The sequence below is a fragment of the Xenopus laevis genome, chromosome 2L, assembly GCF_017654675.1.
Source record: "Xenopus laevis strain J_2021 chromosome 2L, Xenopus_laevis_v10.1, whole genome shotgun sequence".
NCBI lineage: Eukaryota > Metazoa > Chordata > Amphibia > Anura > Pipidae > Xenopus > Xenopus laevis.
In genome coordinates this window covers 13,702,281-13,725,519 of record NC_054373.1, presented here as the reverse complement: position 1 = coordinate 13,725,519, position 23,239 = coordinate 13,702,281, and the positions used below count along the sequence as shown (strand labels likewise).

The window sequence follows — 23,239 nt, the reverse complement described above, 5'->3', positions numbered from 1 at the left end:
CCAAACCTAAACTGGAATCGGGGGGGAAAAGACCTCCGTTTAATGGGGAGGAACAACTTCTTACAAATGTTCTTCATGTGAAGTGGAACAGTTAAAAAAATGACAGTAAGTATCAACAATTTTCCTTTATGCCAGTAGGATCGACGAGCAGAGATGCCAATTGGTGGTAACGGCCTCTAAGACTTGAATGAATGTCTTTTTTTTTTTTTTTTTTTTTTAGAGATTCTGTAATGATTTTTATGATGTAGTTTTATTTCTAAATTACACTGTTAACACAGCAAATAGTTCACTCTACAATATAAAATTTCATTCCTGAACCAGCAAGTGTATTTATTTAGTTATAATATTGGTGTGCAGGTGCATCACAGGTCATTTTGGCTGGTCATGTGATTTCAGAAAGAGCCAGCACTTTAGGATGGAACTGCTTTCTGGCAGGCTGTTGTTTCTTCTACTCAATGTAACTGAATGTGTCTCAGTGGGACCTGGATTTTACTATTGAGTGCTCTTCTTAGATATACCAGGCAGCTGTTATCTTATGTTAGGGAGCTGCTATCTGGTTACCTACCATTGTTCTGTTGTTAGGCTTCTGGGGGGGGGGAGGGAGGGGGTGATATCACTCCAACTTGCAGTAAAGAGTGACTGACGTTTAACAGAGCACAAGTCACATGACTGGGGGCACCTGGGAAACAGACAATGGGGTAAATTTATCAAGGAATGAAGTTCCGCCACTAGAGTGAAATTCCGCAGCTCTCAATTCATTTCTATGGGATTTTGAAAGGCGTATTTATCAATGGGTGAAAGTTCACCCTTTGATAAATATGCCTATAAAAATCCCATAGAAATGAATGGGAAGTGGCGGAATTTCACTCTAGTGGCGGAACTTCACTATTAACTTCACTCTTTGATAAATATACCCCTATATTTCTAGCCCCATGTCCGATTTCAAAATTTAATTTAAAAAAAATCTGTTTGCTCTTTTGAAAAACGGATTTCAGTGCAGAATTCTGCTGGATCAGCACTATTAACTGATGTGTTTTGAAGGGAAAAAAAAAACACGTTTTCCCATGACAGTATCCCTTTAACTACACAACTGGTAAATCACAGAGAGCCTTGTAATAAGGGAAAGATCCACTCTTGTTTTTTCAAGGTCGACAAACGTAGCAAACCTTTGCCTGATTTGGATTTGAGTGCTTGGTCAGATTAGACATTCTGATTGGATTTTTGAACCTGCCCTAACGGAATTTGACTGTTTTTCAGCCGGATACCAACACCGGGATATTTTTCAAAATCAAGAAAACGTTTATTCACGATTTCTTGATTTTGAAAAATATCACGGTGTTGCTGGTTCTTTTTTGGAGAATATATGAAAGCTTTTAACCGTGTATATATATATATATATATATATATATATATATATATATATATATATATATATATATATATATATATATATATATATCCAAAATGGAGGTTCTCTACTGCTGGTTCAGTGTATCTATTCAGTGTTCTTGTCTGAATCTTCTGCAATGCCCTTTTTATTTCCAGGGTGTGCGGATCTTCATCTCCTGGACATGCTGAGTCCCACCGAGAGGAAGAGACAGGGGTACATTCATGAACTCATTGTTACGGAGGAGAACTATGTCAGTGACTTGCAGTTAGTCACAGAGGTAATATTACTTGTTGCTCTGCTTCTCGTGTATTTATTGGAATATTATTCAATTATTCCCATTGCTATGATTATCGGTCACTAATAATACTAATAATTGATTGAGTGTGCTGCTAATTATATAGATTACACTATTGTCAATTGAAACCAAAATGTACTGTGACATTTTTATCAGGCGAACCATGAATATTTTATTGCTGCGGTTATATAAGCGTCTCACCTGCAGGGGGCGCCTCGGACAGTCGGTCACAAAACGCGTTAAAGGACCAGTAAAATCAAAATATTTTATACAAAAATTCGTTAGAATACATCGGGGAAAAAAAATACCAAGACAAATGAAACTTTAAAATCGCAAATTCTTTATTAAGAAATAACTAACCGAAACTGCTTGCGCTCCTCTTCAGAAAGCAATCGGGCGATCCATAGTGCGGCGCTCGATTTCTCCTCCCTGCCTTCCTTATAGGAGATAGCCAGGGAGGAGAAATCGAGCACCGCACGATAGATCGTTGCCCTGTCGCCATTTCTGAAGAGGAGCAAAGCGGTTATTTCTTAATAAAGGCTTTGCGAGTTTAAAGTTTTATTTGTCTTGGTGGTTTTTTTTCTATGTATACTAACGAATTTTTAAAACCATTTTTTTGATGTTACTGGTCCTTTAAGCTAGTTCCCCTGCTCGCTTCCATTGTTGTAATTTTACATTAATAAAGATTTCATTATTTTATTCAAGTTTGGTTTCCTTGTGAATTGCTGACCCAGTAAAGTGATCCTTACTACTAAGTTTTCATGTTGAAGTGTTTGATTCTGCGGCCGGAGGGGAGGGCGAATGGATTAGGCTCCTATTTTTCCTGTGATCGACTGAATCTCGTTCTTGTTGCTCTGCTTATTGCCTACAGATCTTTCTGTAATTTGGATTGTCATAAACCCAATAGGCTGGTATTGCTTCCAATAAGGATTAATTATATCTTAGTTGGGATCAAGTACAAGCTACTGTTTTATTATTACAGAGAAAAAGGAACTACATTTTGAAAAACTTTTATTTGGGTAAATGGAGTCTTTGGGAGACGGCCTTTCTGTAACTTGGAGCTGTCTGGATAACAGGTTTCCATATAACAGATCCCATACCTGTACCAGTTATCTGCTATTTATGTTCAGCAATTAACCGGGCACCCTGTTTCCTCCTGTACAACACAGACATTCCAAAAGCCTCTACTGGAGTCTGACTTACTGACTGAGAAAGAAGTCGCCATGATTTTCGTCAACTGGAAGGAGCTGATCATGTGCAACATCAAACTCCTCAAGTGAGATCCTCTGTGCACTGTACACCGAATATTCTTTTGTGCTTTTCAAGAGCGACTGTATTGCAGTGATGCTTCGCTTTACTTGGCTTTTAAAGGAACAGTTCAGTGTAAAAATAAAAACTGGGTAAATAGACAGGCTGTGCAAAATAAATAATGTTTCTAATATAGTTATTTAGCCAAAAATGTAATGTATAAACGCTACATAACATAACAGAACACTACTTCCTGCTTTTCAGCTCTCGAACTCCGAGTTAGTCAGCAACTTTAAGGGGGGGCCACATGGGACATAACTGTTCAGTGAGTTTGCAATTCATCCTTCATGTCACTGATCAGTGGAATGCAAGAGAACTGCAAAGTAGTGTTCTGGCTATTATGTTAGACATCAAATCACTCCAGCCTTTATACATTACATTTTTGGCTAATGAAATATATCGAAAACATTGTTTATTTTGCACAGCCTATCTATTTACCCAGTTTTTATTTTTACACTGAACAATTTCCTTTAAAGGAAATGTAAACCCTCAGCACAGCGTAAAACTGATCAGAGGGATCTTCTTAGCGTGTTTATCATTTACATTCATTATGTTGTTTTCTAGTTCTCAAGATATTGGCAGTTTTTAAACTGCTGATAAAATGAATGTGAAACAACAGTGCTGCGTGCCCTCTTGTGATGTTGCTCTGCTTAGAACCAACCAGAGAAACTCTTCTCTGCTCACTCACTTTATTTGCTTATGTTAATGGGAGCTTCCATAACACCTGGAGGCACCTTAACAGAAAGTTAGACAGTATGAGTCAACTCTTACCAATAGCAGCCTCTCTTCAGCTGAAATTCCCTTTTACAGGACTGTAATTACATTCTAAATTTTCTGTCTGTTACTCCCAGGGCCTTGAGAGTCCGCAAGAAAATGTCTGGGGAAAAGATGCCGGTAAAGATGATCGGGGACATCCTGACGGCCCAATTGCCACACATGCAGCCATATATCCGATTCTGCAGCTGTCAGCTCAATGGAGCCGCTCTCATTCAACAGAAAACAGACGAGGTGCCCGAGTTCAAGGAGTTTGTTAAAGTAAGTAATTTTGTATCTGAAACCCATCATTGGTACATGCAGGAATTCCATTTTCTTCACTAAATATCTTATGTGCATTGCTACTCTCCATGGGGAGCCTGGGATGATCTTCAGTACCTTCTGCACTTGGTTCTCTTCTGGGATAGCAGAGATCCTGAATTACATGTTTAGTTATATGAACCTTTATTTTTGTAGTTGCTTTACTGCATAGGGAGCATTAACTGCTTGTCTTCTGCAGTTGTGTTGTCAACTCTGTTCTAGATCACTGACCCCTTCCCCTAGTTGTGCTTAGGTGGGTCCTGCTTGAAGGCAAGTAGAGTGATATTTGGGGTGAATGTCTTTCTTAGAAACGGTAATTCCGCTATGGTGAGATTTGAGCACCTATTTTCAATACTGGGAACTGTGTCATAGTAACTCTCTCCCAAATGATTGTGAAACATCTGTAGGTCGGGTGCATCCAAAGAAAATGTGATGTCTTGAGAAAGGTCCTCCTGGTTGGACTGAAACGTTGATAATGAAGTCCTATGAGTGCTCCATTGTTTGCCATGTTTACTTGAAGCTACGTCCAAAATACTTCAATGTTTTCGTATCTGAGGCCTCGTTAGGGAGATAAGGAAGCCCCAGACCCAAACGTTGGACCTTAAAACCGGGATTCAACTAAAGATTTCCAAAAAAACAATGTTCTATAGAGGTTCTTGCAGGGATATCGCTGTTTTATACAAATGTGTTTGACTATTAAATGTAAATGCATTCTAAATGTTTTTCAGAGGCTCGCGATGGATCCCCGGTGTAAAGGAATGCCTCTGTCCAGCTTTCTTCTCAAACCTATGCAACGAGTAACCAGATACCCGCTCATCATTAAAAATGTATGTATGGTTCTATTCTTCTAAAATGGCCATAATTCAGCTTCTATCTTTGATAGTTACATAGTTACATAGTTAAATTGGGTTGAAAAAAGACAAAGTCCATCAAGTTCAACCCCTCCAGATAGATAGATAGATAGATAGATAGATAGATAGATAGATAGATAGATAGATAGATAGATAGATAGATAGATAGATAGATAGATAGATACCATTAAATGTCTATATGCAAGTGCCACCCATTGTACCCTCCAGCCCCTCCCAGTAAGAACAGTAACTTCTGTAACATTTGTATTAGAAGTGGCCAAGCACTGAGTCTAAGTTGTTACTGATAAGTGGATTGAACTCTTAGAAATTCATGCATGAACCCTTTTTACCATAAGATAGTGCTGACCAATCATTAGGGAAAAAATAGAAAATATAAATATGTGTATCATACTTCTAATACTAGCTGCTCCTAAATGCTAGGGCAAAGACTTATATTTCTAACTGGAACTTAGCATGATGTAGAAGAATGCCATGTTACACTTTTAAAGACCTAGACTCTCTCAAGTGCAAAGGTAATGATATTTCATCAGAAAACTTACCGACCTCTCCAGTTCTCAAACCTGGTAGGCCTCTTGCTGAGCTGAGTTAAAAAGTATCCGCAAAATATTGAGAAAAACCCTTAATAAATTATCAGTACTTATGAAATTGTTTTTATTTTCTGTTTTGCAGATTATTGAAAATACCCCTGAAAATCACCCTGACCACAGCCACCTGAAACAAGCCCTAGAGAAAGCTGAAGAATTATGTTCCCAAGTGAATGAAGGGGTTCGGGAGAAGGAAAACTCTGACCGTCTGGAGTGGATTCAAGGGCACGTTCAGTGTGAGGGTTTGTCTGAGGTGAGTCCATGAGTAAGGAGGCAACACTTTGTACAGTACTCTACTAAAGGGATTTCTGTCACAAGGCCCGTGGCTTGTTAGCAACGTGTTACTCACCAACCCCTTGGATGTTGCTCCCAGTGGCCTCAAAGCAGGTTCATATTTTTAAATTCCTGACTTTGAGGCAAGTTTTGGTTGTATAAAAACAAGAGGTACTGCCAAACAGAGTCTCCTGTAGGCTGCCAGTCCATATAGAGGCTACCAATAACCAATGACAGCACTTATTTGGCACCCCTGGAATTATTTTCATGCTTGTGTTGCTCCCGACTCTTTTTACATTTGAATGTGGCTCAGGAGTAAAAAAGGTTGGGGACAGTATACAGTGCTCTGTAGCAGTGTAAGGAGGCATCACTATGTTCAGTACTCAGCTAAAGGACACCATGGTTTTTATACAACAAAAACTTGCCTCCAAGCCAGATATTCATAAATAAGCACCTGCTTTGAGGCCACTGGGAGCAACATCCAAGGGGTTGGTGAGTAACATGTTGCTCCTGAGTCACTGGTTGGGGATCACTGACTAACGCTGGCCATAGATGCAAAGATCTGATTGTTCGCATCCTCCAGTGATCGGACTTCCCCATCTCCCGACCACTAACCATTCAGATCAAATAAATAGAAAAGAACAGATCAGTCGATGTTCTGCCCCTGACAGCAATCGTACGAAAGTTATGTCCGACAAAAGCTGGTGACAGTCTCCCAATGAAAATCGTACGATCGGCAATACATGCAGCGATGTTATCAGCAGCCGACAGAAATCTTTTAACCTGTCCGATCGACCAAACAACGGATCTCCGCGGGACCAAAATGTCAGGACTCTCCGCACACGGTCCGAAAATCGTACGAATCCTTAATTCGTACGATTGGTTCTTTGGATCTATGGCCAGATTTAGATTCACTGTAATGGAATAGATTCAGGTACACATTCACTTTGAGGATTTATCAGGTACGTCCAGTAGTGCATCTGGGTAGGGAGGCCACACTAAAGGGGCCCATATGAGTTTAGGGAAGCAGCACTTTATACAATTCTCAGATAATGGCCCATATCAGTGTAGGAAGGCAGCACTTTATACAGTACTCAGATAATGGCCCATATCAGTGTAGGAAGGCAGCACTTTATACAATACTCAGATAATGGCCCATATCAGTGTAGGAAGGCAGCACTTTGGAAAGGGCTCTGTATCTAGGTAGTTAGGCCACAGAAGGGAGTTATTTCCCACGTATTAAACTAGAGGTTTGATATCATTTTGATCACTGTTTTGTGGTTTGAGTGCTGGGAATTTGAAATCTATGATGTACAAAGGCAGCAGGGAATACTGGAAGTGGCATCAACTTATCCAGCCAGTGTTTTTTTACATTGGGGATGAGTAGTTGTAAAGAGCAGTTTCATATTACCAATGAGAGGTCATTACGTTACACTCTATAAAACCAACATAGTAAAGATTTAGCATCTAATTATTTTTTTTCCCATTTTTCTCCAGCAATTAGTATTTAACTCTGTTACCAACTGCCTGGGCCCACGCAAGTTCCTGCACAGTGGGAAACTGTACAAAGCCAAGAGCAACAAGGAATTATACGGCTTCCTGTTTAACGACTTCCTGCTGCTCACCCAGATCATTAAGCCCCTGGGCTCCTCTGGCAATGATAAGGTGTTCAGCCCCAAATCCAACCTCCAGTATAAGATGTACAAAACTGTGAGTAGCCTTGAGTCTGACGCTCTGCTCATGCTGGTATGGTGTGTGTGGAAAAATCATTTATATACAGGGCCCCGCCATCAGGGGGGCACAGGGGGTACTCTTGTACCGCGCCTAAAGGGGGGCCCCCTTGATAGTGCCAAAGCCATGCCGCACCTGCCGAAGTCCCGAAGCCGCAAAAAGACCCGAAGCCACGAGTTCAGTTCAACTGAATACCAATGTGTTTTTTTTTTGTTTTTTGTTTTACATTTTATTAAACCCCTGGCCACCAATGTATTATTTTTAGGGATGCACCGAATCCACTTTTTTGGATTCGGCCATACCTCCGAAGCATATGCAAATTAGGGGTGGGAAGGGGAAAGCATTTTTTAATTTGTTTTGTGACAAAAAGTCTCGCAATTTCCCTCCCCGCCCCTAATTTCCATATGCAAATTAGGATCCGGATTCGGTTCGGCCGGGCTGAAGGATGCGACCGGGCAGAAGGATTCGGCCGAATCCAAATCCTACTGAAAACGGCTGAATCTTGTCCGAATCAAATCCTGGATCCCTAATTTTTTTGATACTCTATGGGCCCCTGCCACCAATTTTTTTTTTTTTTTTTTTAAAAATATTCTCTGGTGCCCCAATGTTTCTTTTTAACTTGTATGTTTGTTTTTTTTTAACTCTTATGGGTGGCCCTGGTACCACAGTTTTTTTAACTCATAAGGGGGCCCTCAATATCAATGGCTTTTTATAACTTGTGTGTGGGGTGGGCGGGGATCTGGGGTGGGTGTTGTATGGGGCCCCATGATTGCTAATGGTGGCCCTGTTTATATACAGTATATATATATATATATATATATATATATATATATATATACACACTAGGGATGCACCAAATCATCTATATGGGATTTGCCCTAATCCTTCGTGAAAGATTCAGCCGAATACTGAACTGAATCCTAATTATTAGGGGGCAGGAAAGGAAAACATTTTTCTACTTCCTTGTATTGTGACAAAAATCTGAATCCTGGATTTGGCGCATCCCTACTAGCAACTGGTCATGTGAAGATACAATCTGTGTTGACCTTATCATGTATAGGCAGCTAGTAGAAGTCAATCAGCTGTACAGTTAGCACAAGTTTTTATATTATTTCATATTATTAATGTAATCAGAAGGCAAGCATGTTTGTGTTTATGTGCGTTGATGTTTATACAGTAATTCCTTTATTTCAGCCCATATTCCTCAACGAAGTGCTGGTGAAACTTCCCACCGACCCATCCGGGGACGAGCCAATCTTTCATATTTCTCACATTGACAGGGTTTACACGTTACGTGCGGAGAGCATTAACGAGAGGTGAGACTCCTCCCCTTACCTAGGGGGCTACACCTTCTATATAATGCTTGGTATATACAGTGTAACCACTCTGTGACTGTAACAATTCTTGCTTTAACTTTTTTATTGTTGTAATTAATAGACGACTGCAATATAAATGCAGGATAAATGTTTGAACATTACATTACATAGTTACATAGTTAAATTGGGTTGAAGAAAGACAAAGTCCATCAAGTTCAACCCCTCCAAATGAAAACCCAGCATCCATACACAAACCTCTCCCTACTCTCACATAAATTATATATACCCATATTATTATTATTAACATGTATTTATATACCTATACTAACTACAGAGTTTAGTATCACAATAGCCTTTGATATTATGGTGCAAATTTACTTACCTCCGAAATTGTGTTAGGGATGGCTTCGCTGACATCGCAACACTTCACCAGGCGTACATTCGCCAGGACAACGCTAATTCACGAAAATTCAAATTTGCGTCCAGGGTCCGAAAGCTTGCGAAGTTGCGTTAGCGATAATACGATAAGCAGTTCGAAGTTGCGCTAGCGATGCCTAATTAGCATACGACGTGAAGTTAAAGTACAATGGACGTATATGTTGCAGCAAATACATTACATTACACAAGCCTGGGAAACCTTAATAAAATAAAATAGAGATGTTATTTTGCCCTACACATGAGCCCAGTGTATAGATTAGGTGCCATATGTTAGGAAATGTAGGGGGGAAGGAGGGAACCAAAAAAAAATCTTTTTCACCCTCTAAAAAGTAAAAGACACCAGCGTTTTTGGGACTTAGAAGAATGTTCAACTATTTTTTGAGGAACTCCTATCTACTCTATTGCACTTCGCCTGGTCTGAGGTGGTGAAGGCAAGTCTGGCGCAAGAGGTAACGTTCAATAAAATCGGCATTTTAGTGAATTTGCGTAGTTACGTCCATTCGCCAGAGCAAAAATTTGCCTTTGCTAGCGAATTTACGCCAGCGCCCGTTAGTAAATCGACGAAGTGCCAAAATGACGTCATGCTGGCGAATCGCCAGTGTTAGTCACTTTGCCCTTTAGTAAATTTGCCCCTATGTCTGTCCAAGAAATCATTCTAGCCACTCTGTATCCTATAGGACTGCCTGGGTGCAGAAAATCAAAGCTGCGTCAGAGCTGTACATAGAGACGGAGAAGAAGAAGAGAGAGAAGGCCTATCTGGGTATGGATCTTCGGGGAGATTACTTGGGGTGTTGGAAATATAGAAACTGGGGTATTATCCATGGCCTGGCACTGATATTTAAAGTGATACTGACCCCTTTCTGATGAGAGCTAAAGTGTTGTGCCGAGGATTTGCTATCCTAGGGATTGTACGACACCATCAACTCTTTATAAGACTTTAAAAGTTCAGTTGCAGCTCATGATTTCCTACAGGTGCACCCAACTTCCACTTCATAAAAATTCTCTTTCCAGGGAATCTCTTAAAGGAATTGTTAAGTGTAAAAATAAAAACTGGGTAAATAGATAGGCTGTGCAAAATAAAAAATGTATCTAATATAGTTAGTTAGCCAAAAATGTAATGTATAAAGGCTGGAGTGACTGGATGTGTAACATAATAGCCAGAACACTACTTCCTGCTTTTCAGCTCTCTAACTCTGAGTTAGTCAGTGACCTCAAGGGGGGCCACATGTGACATAACTGTTCAGTGAGTTTGCAATACATCATTTTAAAATTTGGATATAATTAATGTCTTAGAATTGTATAATTTTGTGCAATTGTTCTACGCTTAGTAGTGATGTGCAGGCCGACCCGCCACCCGCGAGGAGCACTGCGAGGTCGACCCGAACCTGCCCGACCCACTGCCACCTTCAAATGCCGGCATCCGACTTACGGGTTCTGGTTTTATAGTGTCGCGTCTGCTTGCCCCGCTCCTTTTGTGACGTCATCGGTGGGGCGGGTCCAAAGAAGGACCCCCGGAAGCGGGTGCGGGCGCAGGTATTAGCAGGGCGGGTTAGGGTCGGGTGCTGGTCAGGGAAACCCTGACCCGCACATCACTAACACTTAGCCCACTAGAGGTCACTATAAGATGGACTATTTAAGGAAGTGATGAATGTTTCTCTATATTTCTATGATAAGGAAATGTTTTCCCGAAACGCATAAGGCGATGTTGTTACCCTATATGTTGCAATAAACCTCCTCATATTTATGCCACCTGAATTGCTTAATTGTGACTGATTGGTTGCTGCCTGGTAACCAATCAGAGGAAACCAAGAGAGCTGAAAAGCAGGAAGTAGTGTTCTGGCTATTATGTTACACATCCAGTCACTCCAGCCTTTATACATTACATTTTTGCCTAACTAACTATATTAGAAACATTTTTTTATTTTACACAGCCTATCTATTTACACAGTTTTTATTTTGACGCTGAACTATTCCTTTAACCAGCCACCTTGGCAGATAAAGGGACTTCAAGTCCTAGAATCCATAACTTTTGCATGGTAAGGGAAGGGTTAAATGATTCTGTCAGACGATGATAGCTTCATATGTATTTATTTTTGGAAGTTCAGAGAGTGTTTATGCACCATTTTTACATAACCACAACTAAATGAGCTCATGTGAAATGGAAGGGGGTGTATTTTCCCTGTATTAAGGCTTACGCTATTGTCTTTCCTTTAACATGACAGTTCGCTCTCAACGAGCAACGGGTATCGGAAGGCTGATGGTAAATATTGTAGAGGGCATTGAGCTGAAGCCCTGCAGGACTCATGGTGAGTGACTTAATAAAGAACAGACATTATGTATTCTTGCTGCTGTCAGTTGGATAGGTATGGGTCTTCCCGATAATGGATCTTTCCGTAATTTGGATCTTCATACCGTAAGTCTTCTAGAAAATCATATAAACATTAAATAAACCCAATAGGCTGGTTTTGCTTCCAATAAGGATTAAGTACAAGGTACTGTTTTATTATTACAGAGAAAAAGGAAACCATTTCTAAGAATTTGGATTATTTGGATAAAATGGAGTCTATGGCAGACGGCCTTTCCGTAATTCTGAGCATTCTGTATAACAAATCCCATACCTGTACTTGGAAATCTATTGGGCCTAGAATAGGGGCTCTCTTTAACGTAAATGCTTTAGTATTTATATACAATAATAAGGGTAAGAGTTTGCTGTGACGGGGACATGTAGTAGCCAATCAAATGCCTGTTTTTATTCTCACAACTGCCAGAAGTGTTTGGTACATTAATTAAACTAAACAGTTACCAGCCCATCATGCCCAGGGTCAAACAGCAAATGTTTGCCCATTGTTTGAGATAGAGAACCTTCCAGTTTCTGTTCCTTGGTTCCTCTTTATGTAACTTTGGTTCGTTCTCACCTGCAGGGAAGAGTAATCCATATTGTGAGATCACCATGGGCTCTCAGTGCCACATTACCAAGACCATACAGGACACCCTGAACCCCAAGTGGAACTCCAACTGCCAATTCTTTATTAAGGACCTGGAGCAGGATGTTCTGTGCATCACTGTGTTTGAGAGGGACCAGTTTTCCCCTGATGGTAAGTAATGGGAGGGCTACTCTTCCCTACTGGTCCTGTCTACTTCACCAGTGATACAATGTATACGTAGTCCCCTCCAGCCACAAATCCAGTTCCCACAATGCCTTGCATGTATTGTCACTAACAGACATGTAAAGGAGAACCACAGAGGTGTTAAAGCATTTTTGGGAATTGGAAGAGAGCTGACTACTGCTAACTTGTTACAGTGACATACAGTATATAGGCAGGGCCAGTAGTGAAGAAAATGGCAAACCCACTAAGTTTCTCATAGACTGTACACAGTGTTGGACTGGACTGCAAAGCCCCCTCTGCCCCCCGCCTGTACCTTTTTATTCACTGAACCGGGGCCAGGGATGGAGATCTGGGGCAGCAGCAGCAGCAATGGTTTCAGGCAGGGAGTGGGTCTGGGCTTGGGCCCACCAGGTTTTTGTCCTTCTGGTCCAGTCCAACCCTGCCTGTATGTAGATATTACTGGCACATGTGAGGCTATAGAGACCCTTAGCTGCCCATACACAGAAAGACCCACTCAATTGGCCAGGTCCAACATAATGAGCCATATCACATTCATGATGAGTCATATCACCTACATAATGAGTCATATCACCGACATGATGACCCTTATCTCCGGCATGATGAGCCTTATCACCGACACGATGAGCCTTATCACCGACACGATGAGCCATATCACCAATATGATAAGCCACATCAGGCTAATCTCTCTGTAGACGGCCAATATTAGAAGCATAGTGGCCACGACCCAATGTAGAGCAGATGGAACCTTCCTGGACCTCAGCAGTGATTCTCGATTGGCAGGTCTTCTCTGCAGTCCCCTATTCTGCTTACAGCCATATCACATGGAGTTCCTGAGTAAACCCAACATATAATATCTGCATGCAAATTCTGCCTGTTCAATGAGCAGGGAGGAGCATCAGTACGGCCGATCCATTTGGTCTCATTGTACACAACAAACGGGCCTTAGATTAAACAGATCTTGTGTTTTCTTTCTCTAGGTCTGTTGATCCCTCCTCCTCCTGCTATACCCCTCCTCTGTAGGTAGAGACACCCAGTTTCGTTGTGTCCTCAGGAGGTTAGGACCGTCTCCCGCATTCAGGAGTATTTTACTATTTATTTGGCTCTTTTTTTTTATTTCATTACAATTCCTTCACATGATATGGAGCTGGACAGCTACACTGAGTAGTCTGATCCATTACTTGAGGATGTCACCGGGGTCTCTTGTGCTCTGCACTGACCATCCAGCATTGATTCCCTCCCTCTGACGTACAGAGAGAGGATGCGCTGGCCGGGACACAGGGCTGAGGTATAGCCAGGTTCATCCTGTGGCTCATTCCTCCTTATATAGTTACATAGTTACATACACAGGCAATGGGAATGGCACTTATGTTTCCTACTGTCCTCACTGTCAGCAGCGCAAGAGAGTTATTGTGGGCTTAGCACCGGTTGCGCACCTCTATTTTACGAGCGATTTCACCGGGGCTGTCTTTCACTGTACCTGGGGAGGCAACGGCTGGGGCAGATTTTGCGCTTACTGTACGCGCACCCAGTGCACAACCCGGAAGGGCGCGCCGATGCCTTAGGCGCCATTTTCTAAGGCACGCTTCGGCACCATACGCCACTGCTAGGGGAGGGGCCATTCTTCGCGCTCTCCATTGCGCGCCCAGGCAGCTACTTCCCATTGATTCTGGAGGAGGTTCCTCTTCCGGCGACGCTCCAGTCTCCATTACTAGCAGACTCACCACGCTGGGCTCTTCCCCAGCTTCAGCCCCCGCCCTGTTTTTTCTTAGAACACAACAGGGCAGTACTTCAGTGGGGTTTTTAGCTATTGCCACAGGGCAGCAGGCTTTGTAATTACTGCCTTATCAGGCTTTACTCTCCTCCAGGGCTTTGCACTCAGCAGTACCCTGGGGAGGCATTTTCAGTTTATTTATATATATATAACCTACATTATATATATATATATATATATATATATATATATATATATATATATATATGTATATGTATATGTATATATATATGTATATGTATATGTATATATATATATATGTATATGTATATATATATATATGTATATGTATATATATATATATGTATATGTATATATATATATATGTATATGTATATGTATATATATATATGTATATGTATATGTATATGTATATATATATATATATATATATATATATATATATATATATATATGTATATATATGTACAGGTGATAACCTTTTTTCCAGGCCAGCAACTACTTCATCGGTTAAGTATTTAGCTTGTGCCAAATGCCGCAAATGCCTGCCATCTGGTCACAAGGACCCTCTGTGTTCCACGTGCAAGCCACCTGAGCCGTTTCGGAAACTTCAGAACTCTGTCCTCAGGGAAGCCAAGCCTCTCATGGGGACCCAACAGGCCAGCCCCCGGACCTCCACCCCCCTGGACCCCCAGCCTCCCCCAGAATGGGCATCTCAGCTTGCCGCCGGTATTCCTAATTTGTCTCTCTCCCTTGATAAACTGCTAGCGCGGCTAGATAATCCTTGGCCTAAGCCTCAAAAACGTAGAGCCCCCTCTCCTTCCAAGGATGAGTGTGAGGCGGAGTCCATCACTACTTCTCCCCTGCCGCCTGATTCCGAGGAGGATCCGGCCCTGTCTGATTGTGAACTATCTCACAGTTCCGACCATGAGAAGAGGACTCCCCCAAACTCTCCTCTGAGGCCATTGATCCCCTCATCTCCTCAGTATTAGAGACCCTTCACTTACAGGAGCCTGAACCTAGTTCCAGTACTTCCACCTCCTTGTTTAAGCTCCGCAGCAGGTCCTCACCTTCCTTTCCCTCTCATGCTCCACTCGAACAAATTATCCAACAGGAATGGGACAAGCCAGAGAGACGTTTCTGTTTTCTCAAAATATATCCTTTTTCACAGGATCTAACAGAAAAGTGGACCTCCCCACCTTCAGTGGACGTGCCTGTCTCTCGACTATCCAAGGACACTGCCAGTTCCTGATGCAGCCTCCTTCAAGGACTCCATGGACAAGAAGCTTGAGGGCATTCTAAGTTCCCTCTTCTCTGCTTCAGGTACCTCCCTCCGGCCGTTTCTAGACTCAGCTTGGGTAAGTAGAGCCATCCAAACTTGGTCGGACTCCTTATGCCGAGCGATTTCCATAGGGGTCCCCCGCGAAGAACTCGCTCGTTTGGCCTCGCAAATCAAGGAGGGTAATAAGTGAAGCCTCCCTCGATGCGCTACAGGTGATTAGCAGAACTACAGCAAACTTCACTTGTCGGTAGCGGCTCGCAGATCTTTCTGGATGAAGCTGTGGACTGCGGACTTGTCTTCAAAAAAGTCTCTCACCTCAATTTCATTCAAGGGAAAACTCCTCTTCGATCCAGGCCACCGGGGGTAAGAGTACCAAAATCTCGCCCCTCCTTTCGTCTGAACCATTTTTTTGTGTCTCCCACCACAAAGGCGCAAGATCGTCTCCTCCCCGACACTCCACCACCGGCAGAGGATGCTTCAGTGGAAAGTCCAGGCCATCCTGGCAGTCCCACAAGCCGCCCAGCAAGCCCACGTCTCCATGACTTGCCCCTTCTTCCCTCCAGCGACCCTGTTCCGACCTAGGAGAGATTCCGAGGCTATCTCTCAAACTTGTTTGTAGTTCCCAAGAAGGATGGATCTGTTCGGCCAATCCTGGACCTCAAGGAACTCAATACATTCATTCGACCGCGAAGGTTCAAGATGGAATCCCTCAGGTCTGTCATTGCGGCCATGTCCCCAGGCCAATTCCTGATTTCTCTGGACATAAAGGATGCCTACCTTCATGTCCCAATTTTACATCCCCATCAGAGATTCTTGTGATTTGCCTTCTAAAATCGCCACGTCCAATTCACGGCCCTTCCCTTTGGCCTTACTTCGGCCCTACCAAGATCATGTCGGTGGCCACTGCTCCAATCCGCACCAGGGGGATCTCCATAACTCCTTATCTGGACGATCTCCTGATCAAGGCACCTTCCTTCGCAGAGGCCCAGAAGGCGTTGCACTTCACCATTGTTCGATTACAGGAGTTGGATTGGTTCATCAACCTGGACAAGTCCTCGTTAACCCCGAGCCAATCCATGGTCTTCCTCGGGATGCAGTTCAACACCCAGACACAAACTGTCCCAGCGACAAGGTCCAGCATCTACGGACCCTCGTACGGTCTCTCCTCTCATCGTGAGATTGTTTCGACGATAGAAGCAGTTCCCTTCACCCAGCATCACCTCAGGGAGCTTCAGTGGAATATTTTTGTGGCCTGCAGGCACAAATCCCTTCTCCTGGAATTTCGTCTATCCCACAGGACTCGAGTCCATCTTCTCTGGTCGATGCAAACCAGTCACCTGACCAGGGGCAGACCCCTAGGGGATCCACAATGGTGACTGCTCACCACAGATGCAAGCCTCTCCGGTTGGGGAGCAGTGCTAGAGGGTCGGTCAGCGCAGGGTCGCTGATCTCTATTGGAACAACGTCTTCACATCAACCTTCTTGAGATACGGGCAATCCGACTTGCCTGTCATCCATCTTCATTCCAGGTCTCTTAAACTGGGAAGCAGATTATCTCAGCAGACAATCCCTAGATCCCGGCGAGTGGTCTCTAAAGGACAACATCTTCAACAAGATCACTTAAAGATGGGGGACGCCAGATGTTGATCACGGTACAATCGAAAAGTTCCTCTCTTCTTTGCAAGGTCCAGGGACCCTCTGCCGCTGGCGGCAGACGCCCTCACCTCTCCCTGGGACTTCCATCTCGCGTTCATTCCAAGAACAATCAAGAATCTTTAAAGAGAACACACTACTCTCATCCTCATAGCTCCAAGATGACCCAGTTAATCCTGGGTCTCAGATCTAGTACATCTCTCAGGAGAATAACCTTGGACTCTGCCTCTCATCCCGGAGCTTCTCTCTCAGGGTCCAATCCTTCACCCTTGTCCTGCCAACCTGAATTTGATGGCGTGGCTACTGAAACCGCGATCCTGAGGAAGGAAGGGGTTCTCTGACGCTGTCATTCTACCATGTGTGCAGCCCGCAAACCGGTCTCCGCCAAGACGTACCATTGGGTCTGGTCCACTTACCATCGGTGGTGCCAACGTAATGGCTTCAATCCACTGAAGTTTTCCACTCCACACCTTCTGGCCTTTATACAGGAGGGACTGTCCCTGGATATGTCCCTCGGGTCGCTGAAATCTCAGTTTTCGCCAGTCTCGCCTTGCTCCCCGATGTTAAGATTTTTCTTCAGGGAGTGGCCACCATAAAGCACTCCGGTACGTTCACCGGTGCCCAATTGGGACTTAAGCCTAGTCCTACGTGCGCTCCCTTTGAGCCCATGGATTCTATTCCACTTCAGTGGCTCACATGGAAAATCGTTTTTCTGCTGGCTATTGCCTCAGCACAGAGAGTATCTCAGATCTCTGCCCTCTCCTGTAGGTCTCCTCTGTTGACCTTCCACAACGACAGGGTAGTACTTCATACTTCTCCCTCTTTTCTTCCCAAAGTGGTTTCCACTTTCCACCTCAACCAAGAAATTACGATTCCTACCTTCTGCTCATCCCTTTCCAGTGCGAAGGAAGCGGCACTGCACACCTTTGACCCCGTTAGGGCCCTCAAGTTTTACCTGCACCGGGACAAGGACATCCGTCAATCGGACTCCTTGTTCATCCTTCACTCAGGCCCGCTCAGGGGCACACCAGCTACTAAGAATACCATATCCTGCTGGATAAAACAGGCCATCCAGAGATCCTATTCATCACAGGGTGAGGTTCTCCCAAACTCAATCAGGGCAGGAATGAGTGCGTCCTGGTCTTTTCGAAACCAAGCCTCAGCGGAACAGTTGTGCAAGGCTGCAACGTGGACTTCAATCCATACTTTTGCCAAATTTCACCAGTTTGGCACCTTTGCGGCATCTGACACCCGCTATGGCAGGAACCTTCAACCAGCAACTTCAGGCTGCAGAGGCTGGTTCCATGTAGGCCTCCACGTAGGCCCTTGATTCAGGGGACAGCTTTGGTACGTCCCCACTGTCCCTGTGTCCCCCAAGCTGACCTAGAGAAAAGGAGATTTTGTGTACTCACCGTTAATTCTCTTTCTCTTCGGTCACTTGGGGGGCAAAGGGCTTCCCTCCCTGGATAGAGGTCTTCTCTTGGCTTCAGACTTGGTTGACTCAACCATCTGTTCTTCTTGTATTTAGTTATCCATTTTTCTGTTGATTATTAATAACCTCCTGTTTTGGTACAAACTGAGTGTCTCTGCCTACAGAGGAGGGGTATAGCAGGAGGAGGAGGGATCAAGTTTCTATTTTTTTATCGTGTCCTGCCTCCTAGTGGTTCCAGCTATACCCCACTGTCCCTGTGTCCCCCAAGCGGCTAAAGAGAAAGAGATTTATCGGTGAGTACACAAAATCTGCTTTTTGCCTGTTTCAGATTTTCTGGGCCGGACAGAAATCCGAGTTGCCGACATAAAGAAAGACCAAGGTTCTAAGGGACCGGTGACCAAGTGTCTGCTTCTGCACGAAGTTCCTACCGGAGAAATAGTCGTCCGATTGGATCTGCAGCTGTTTGACGAGCCATAGGAGGTTTTGCACAGTAGATCCCCACTTCTCCCCTCCCGTTGCAGTCTGCAGCAGCTCCGGAGCCCTTTCCCAATGGTACTTTGTTTTATGAACAGGGCAGCCCGGAATCCAATCTCTCTATCTCTCTGTTTCACCATCATCAATTTTTAATTCGAATTACCATTTTCTAAGAAAATGTACGTACGTGTTTTATATGTGGGACTTCGTTTTAGATTTTAGGGTGTGTGTATTTTTTCTGAATACAAATAACTGTGACCACTGCTGTGATATCGAAATTTAGAGACTAACTTCGTGTGTAGTTCTACAGCAAATATTATGGGTTCCTATTCATTTCTTAGTGTTCCTTGTCTGCCTGATCTTAGCCGGGGCGAGGCTATCCCATCTGCAGCCATCTAGCTGGGAGTTGTAGTTCAACCAACTGCAGCTCATCCCCACCAAGTGTGTGTATGGCTTCATTTATATTGGGGATATTTGACCAAACAGCTGAAGCTTTTTATTCACTTCCATTACTGATCATTTTTAGCAATAACAAAGTCTCATACGCTAAAGGTACGACTATTAGCCAATTAAATGCCTTTGTGTGTTGGAAGTGTTTCCTGAAAAACATACTTAGGAACTGATTGGTACTATGGTATTATTATGGTACTAAATGACTTTCCACACGTCAGTCACTAGGTGGCGCTGTTCTTATAGAATTACTTGTACAATGCACTTTATTAGCAAGTTTATTGGTGGAAAGCTGACATGTGAGCTTCAGGAGCAGCAGGAACATGGCACTCTTGGGCCACCGTAGCAGACCTGTGCTCAGCAACTGGACAGTGCCACCTAGTGACAGAACCTGGAATAACATCATACAATTTTGCTTTGAAAAATAAGTTTACAGAGCAAATTCTGACCTGAATCAAATCTACATGGAAGTTTTTACTCTCTTGCTTTTTTTTTTTTGTTGAAGAGGAACTATCGCAAAAATTAAAATTTAATATAAGCTTCAGCATACCGAAATAAAAAACTTTCTAAATACAATAATTTAAAAATTCTGCATTGTTTCTGAAAACGATTCCTCTCTCAGCATCTGTTTCTCTTCATTCTGTCTTCATGCAGCAGTTGGGTGTCAGATGAATGATCCAATATATCTTATAGGGGGGCTCCTTTCCTAGCAGATGAATTCGAGCTCACTCAAATAACTGATTCCAGTACAAAGAAAATCTAACAAAATAACTGCCTTTTGCACAAATTCTGCATGTAGAGAGACATGATGTCTGGTGATTTTAATAGAGTGAGCTCTGATACATCTTCTAGGCAAAAGGAGCCCCCCTATAAGATATATTGGATCATTCATCTGACACCCAACTGCTGCATGAAGACAGAATGAAGAGAAACAGATGCTGAGAGAGGAATAGTGAAGAAATGGTACAGAATTTTTAATTGATTGGATTTTCGAAGGTTTCTTATTTCAGTATGGTGAAGCTTATATTAAATTTTCATTTTCGTGATCATTCCCCATGATCGGTCCAATGAACGAGATGAGTTAAGCGTTTTAACCAATTCTGTTTTTCATTTTGTTTTTGGTGACCCGATGGTCCTTATACAGTTAATTCAGAATGTTGCTGCAGAGAAATCGTGACTGTAATTTGCTGCACTCGCGGCTGTCTCTTAGTGACAGCACTTGGGTCTCACTGGCAACTGCATTGGTTGGTTAGTCATAAGAATTCAATGGATTCTAAACAGTGGGGCTGGCCCCCATAGGCAGGTTTAATGCAGTCGGAAAGGGACTCAGTTGAGGCAAATTAATATCCACTGTCCTGGATACAGAGTACTCATCTGAGAACTTTTGCAGTTTACATTGATTTTTAGTTTTCAAGATGTCGGCAGTTTTTTCCACTACTAATATATAGCGATTAACACACTAGCGCCACCTGCTGGCCAGGTCTATCAACTGGCCTCACAATCAGGAGGAAATTTTCAGAAGAAGAGGAAAATTAGTCGGCAGGGGGAAGGTCTGAAACCTCTTTTTTCACTCCTGGACATTGTTTTTTTAATATTTGCCCTTTAAACGAGTGGCATCAGTTTTCTGTGGCCAAAATGTTCAGTGTGATAATTCCAGTGCTGGACAGCCAAACTTCTGCCCCAGTCACTGTGTAAGGATTATCAGGAGGGGGGGTACATTCGCAATCCGAGCCAACGTTTCTCCGGACAACCATAGAAAACTGACAGTCACCACTAACTGTCCCGCTCTGAGGAAGGACACGCCCACATGGAGCAGTTGCAGGAAAGGGCGGGGACACTACAACAGACCACTGTATAAAACCACATAACAAAACAGCATTTCGTACCTTTCAGATACGACAAAGTTTACATTTCATATAGAAGGTCTTCATGTTTATTTATTAGGAGCAGAAATAATCATTAGGGGGAGGGATCCTCTTATCCTGTGTCTGATTGGCTCAAGGGAATTGTTTCCAGTATAAAGCATGTGTTTTTTGTTGCCACTCACAGGCCTAAAACCTTGAAAGTATTTTTGTTACTTGTATGTATGTGTATTAGAGATGCACCGAATCCACTATTTGGGATTCGGCCGAATCCTTGGTGAAAGAATCGGCCGAATACAGAACCGAATCCTAATTAGCATATGCAAATTAGGGGAATGAAAGGAAAAAGTGGAAAAAACTCTTCTTTTGTGACGAAAAGTCACGTGATTTCCCAACCTCCCCTAATTTACATATGCAAATTAGGATTAGATTCAGGCAGGCACAAGGATTCAGCTGAATCTGAATCCTGCTGAAAAAGGCCAAATCCTGGCCAAAACCCGAACCAAATCCTGGATTCGGTGCATCCCTAATGTGTATATGGTTGCACTACTACTACTACCACTACTACTACTACTACTACTACTACTACTACTATTACTGCTACTATTACTTCCCAGGGGTTTAAAGGGATACTAGTATTTCTAAACGAATGGCGGCATTGGATCCTTGGGGTAAATAATAACCCCCCAGGGTGTCATTTTATTGGTCGCACTCATGCCTTGTGCTTATTGTGTCTAGCCTTTGACTGATAGGAAAAGGCAGCTGCCAGTCAGAGCTTGTACTGCAGGAAGTCCCACCCCTCTGATACACTACAGAGCAGAAAGCAGATTCTGCATGGAGAAACGTCTCTGGCTATATATCAATAAATAATTGTACTACGCAGGAGTATTTTTTTTATATCTGACCTCCAACGAGCAACATTTTAAAGCAGCCCATTACCCTTCACTAAAATGCCGTCCATCGGAGACGACAGGAGGGTGGTCTCGTTCTGCTAACAGGAGACAACCAATAAATGTGCCCCTTCTCTTCACCGAACTACTGACCTACACCTACTAGTAACGCTCATGTTGCCGTAGGACGGATCCGTTGCACTTTGGAGCATTTTTATGATTGTTTTCTTTTACACGAGACAATAAAGGTCACTAGATGTGATTTTATTTTAATGGCCTCACTTTGGGGCAATGCTGGGGGTTCGTGTGGTGCCGACTCCACAGATACGGCAAGAGATGAGGCATAGACCATGTTCTGCACTCCAGCAGCTAGAGGACTACCATGTTCAGCTATGTTGGGAGATGTAGTTCTGTAACGGCTGGAGAGCAGCAGTAATACAATACTGGGGCTCTAACGCCCGACATATCAAGGTTATTCCCTTCTGTTCTGCACTCTAGCAGCTAGAGGACTACCATGTTCAGCTATGTTGGGAGATGTAGTTCTGTAACAGCTGGAGAGCAGCAGGTTGCCTGTCTCTGTAATGCGGTACTGGGACTCTAACGCCCAACATATCAAGGTTATTCCTTCCTGTCCTGCACTCCAGCAGCTAGAGGACTACCATGTCAGCTATGTTGGGAGATGTAGTTCTGTAACGGCTGGAGAGCAGCAGTAATGCAATACTGGGGCTCTAACGCCCGACATATCAAGGTTATTCCCTCCTGTTCTGCACTCCAGCAGCTAGAGGACTACCATGTTCAGCTATGTTGGGAGATGTAGTTGTGTAACGGCTGGAGAGCAGCAGGTTGCGCATCTCTGTAATGCGTTACTGGCGCTCTAACACCGACATATCAAGGTTACTCCCTCCTGTCCTGTACTCCAGCAGCTAGAGGACTACCATGTTCAGCTATGTTGGGATATGCAGTTGTGTAACAGCTGGAGAGCAGCAGGTTACGTATCTCTGTAATGCGGTACGGGGGCTCTAACGCCCGACATATCAAGGTTATTCCCTCCCCAG

The 23,239-nt window shown here is 43.3% G+C and overlaps 1 protein-coding gene across 4 annotated transcripts in view; it reads left to right on the top strand.

Annotated features, from left to right (window-relative positions):
* itsn1.L (intersectin 1 L homeolog) overlaps positions 1–19,976 on the top strand; it is a 100,778-nt gene extending 80,802 nt beyond the window's left edge. For 3 of the 4 annotated variants that reach the window (XM_018244843.2, XM_018244842.2, XM_018244840.2), the window contains 11 exons: positions 1,546–1,667; positions 2,855–2,961; positions 3,845–4,028; positions 4,796–4,894; positions 5,609–5,776; positions 7,294–7,506; positions 8,722–8,843; positions 9,959–10,041; positions 11,504–11,587; positions 12,203–12,376; positions 18,837–19,975. In XM_018244843.2, the coding sequence (XP_018100332.1) occupies positions 1,546–1,667; positions 2,855–2,961; positions 3,845–4,028; positions 4,796–4,894; positions 5,609–5,776; positions 7,294–7,506; positions 8,722–8,843; positions 9,959–10,041; positions 11,504–11,587; positions 12,203–12,376; positions 18,837–18,985 (1,505 nt within the window). In that variant the 3' untranslated portion in view covers positions 18,986–19,975. Of the gene's footprint in view, positions 1–1,545; positions 1,668–2,854; positions 2,962–3,844; positions 4,029–4,795; positions 4,895–5,608; positions 5,777–7,293; positions 7,507–8,721; positions 8,844–9,958; positions 10,042–11,503; positions 11,588–12,202; positions 12,377–18,836 lie in introns of all 4 variants that reach the window. The other variant, XM_018244841.2, reaches the window with a different exon arrangement.
* The last annotated feature ends 3,263 nt before the right edge of the window (positions 19,977–23,239 follow it).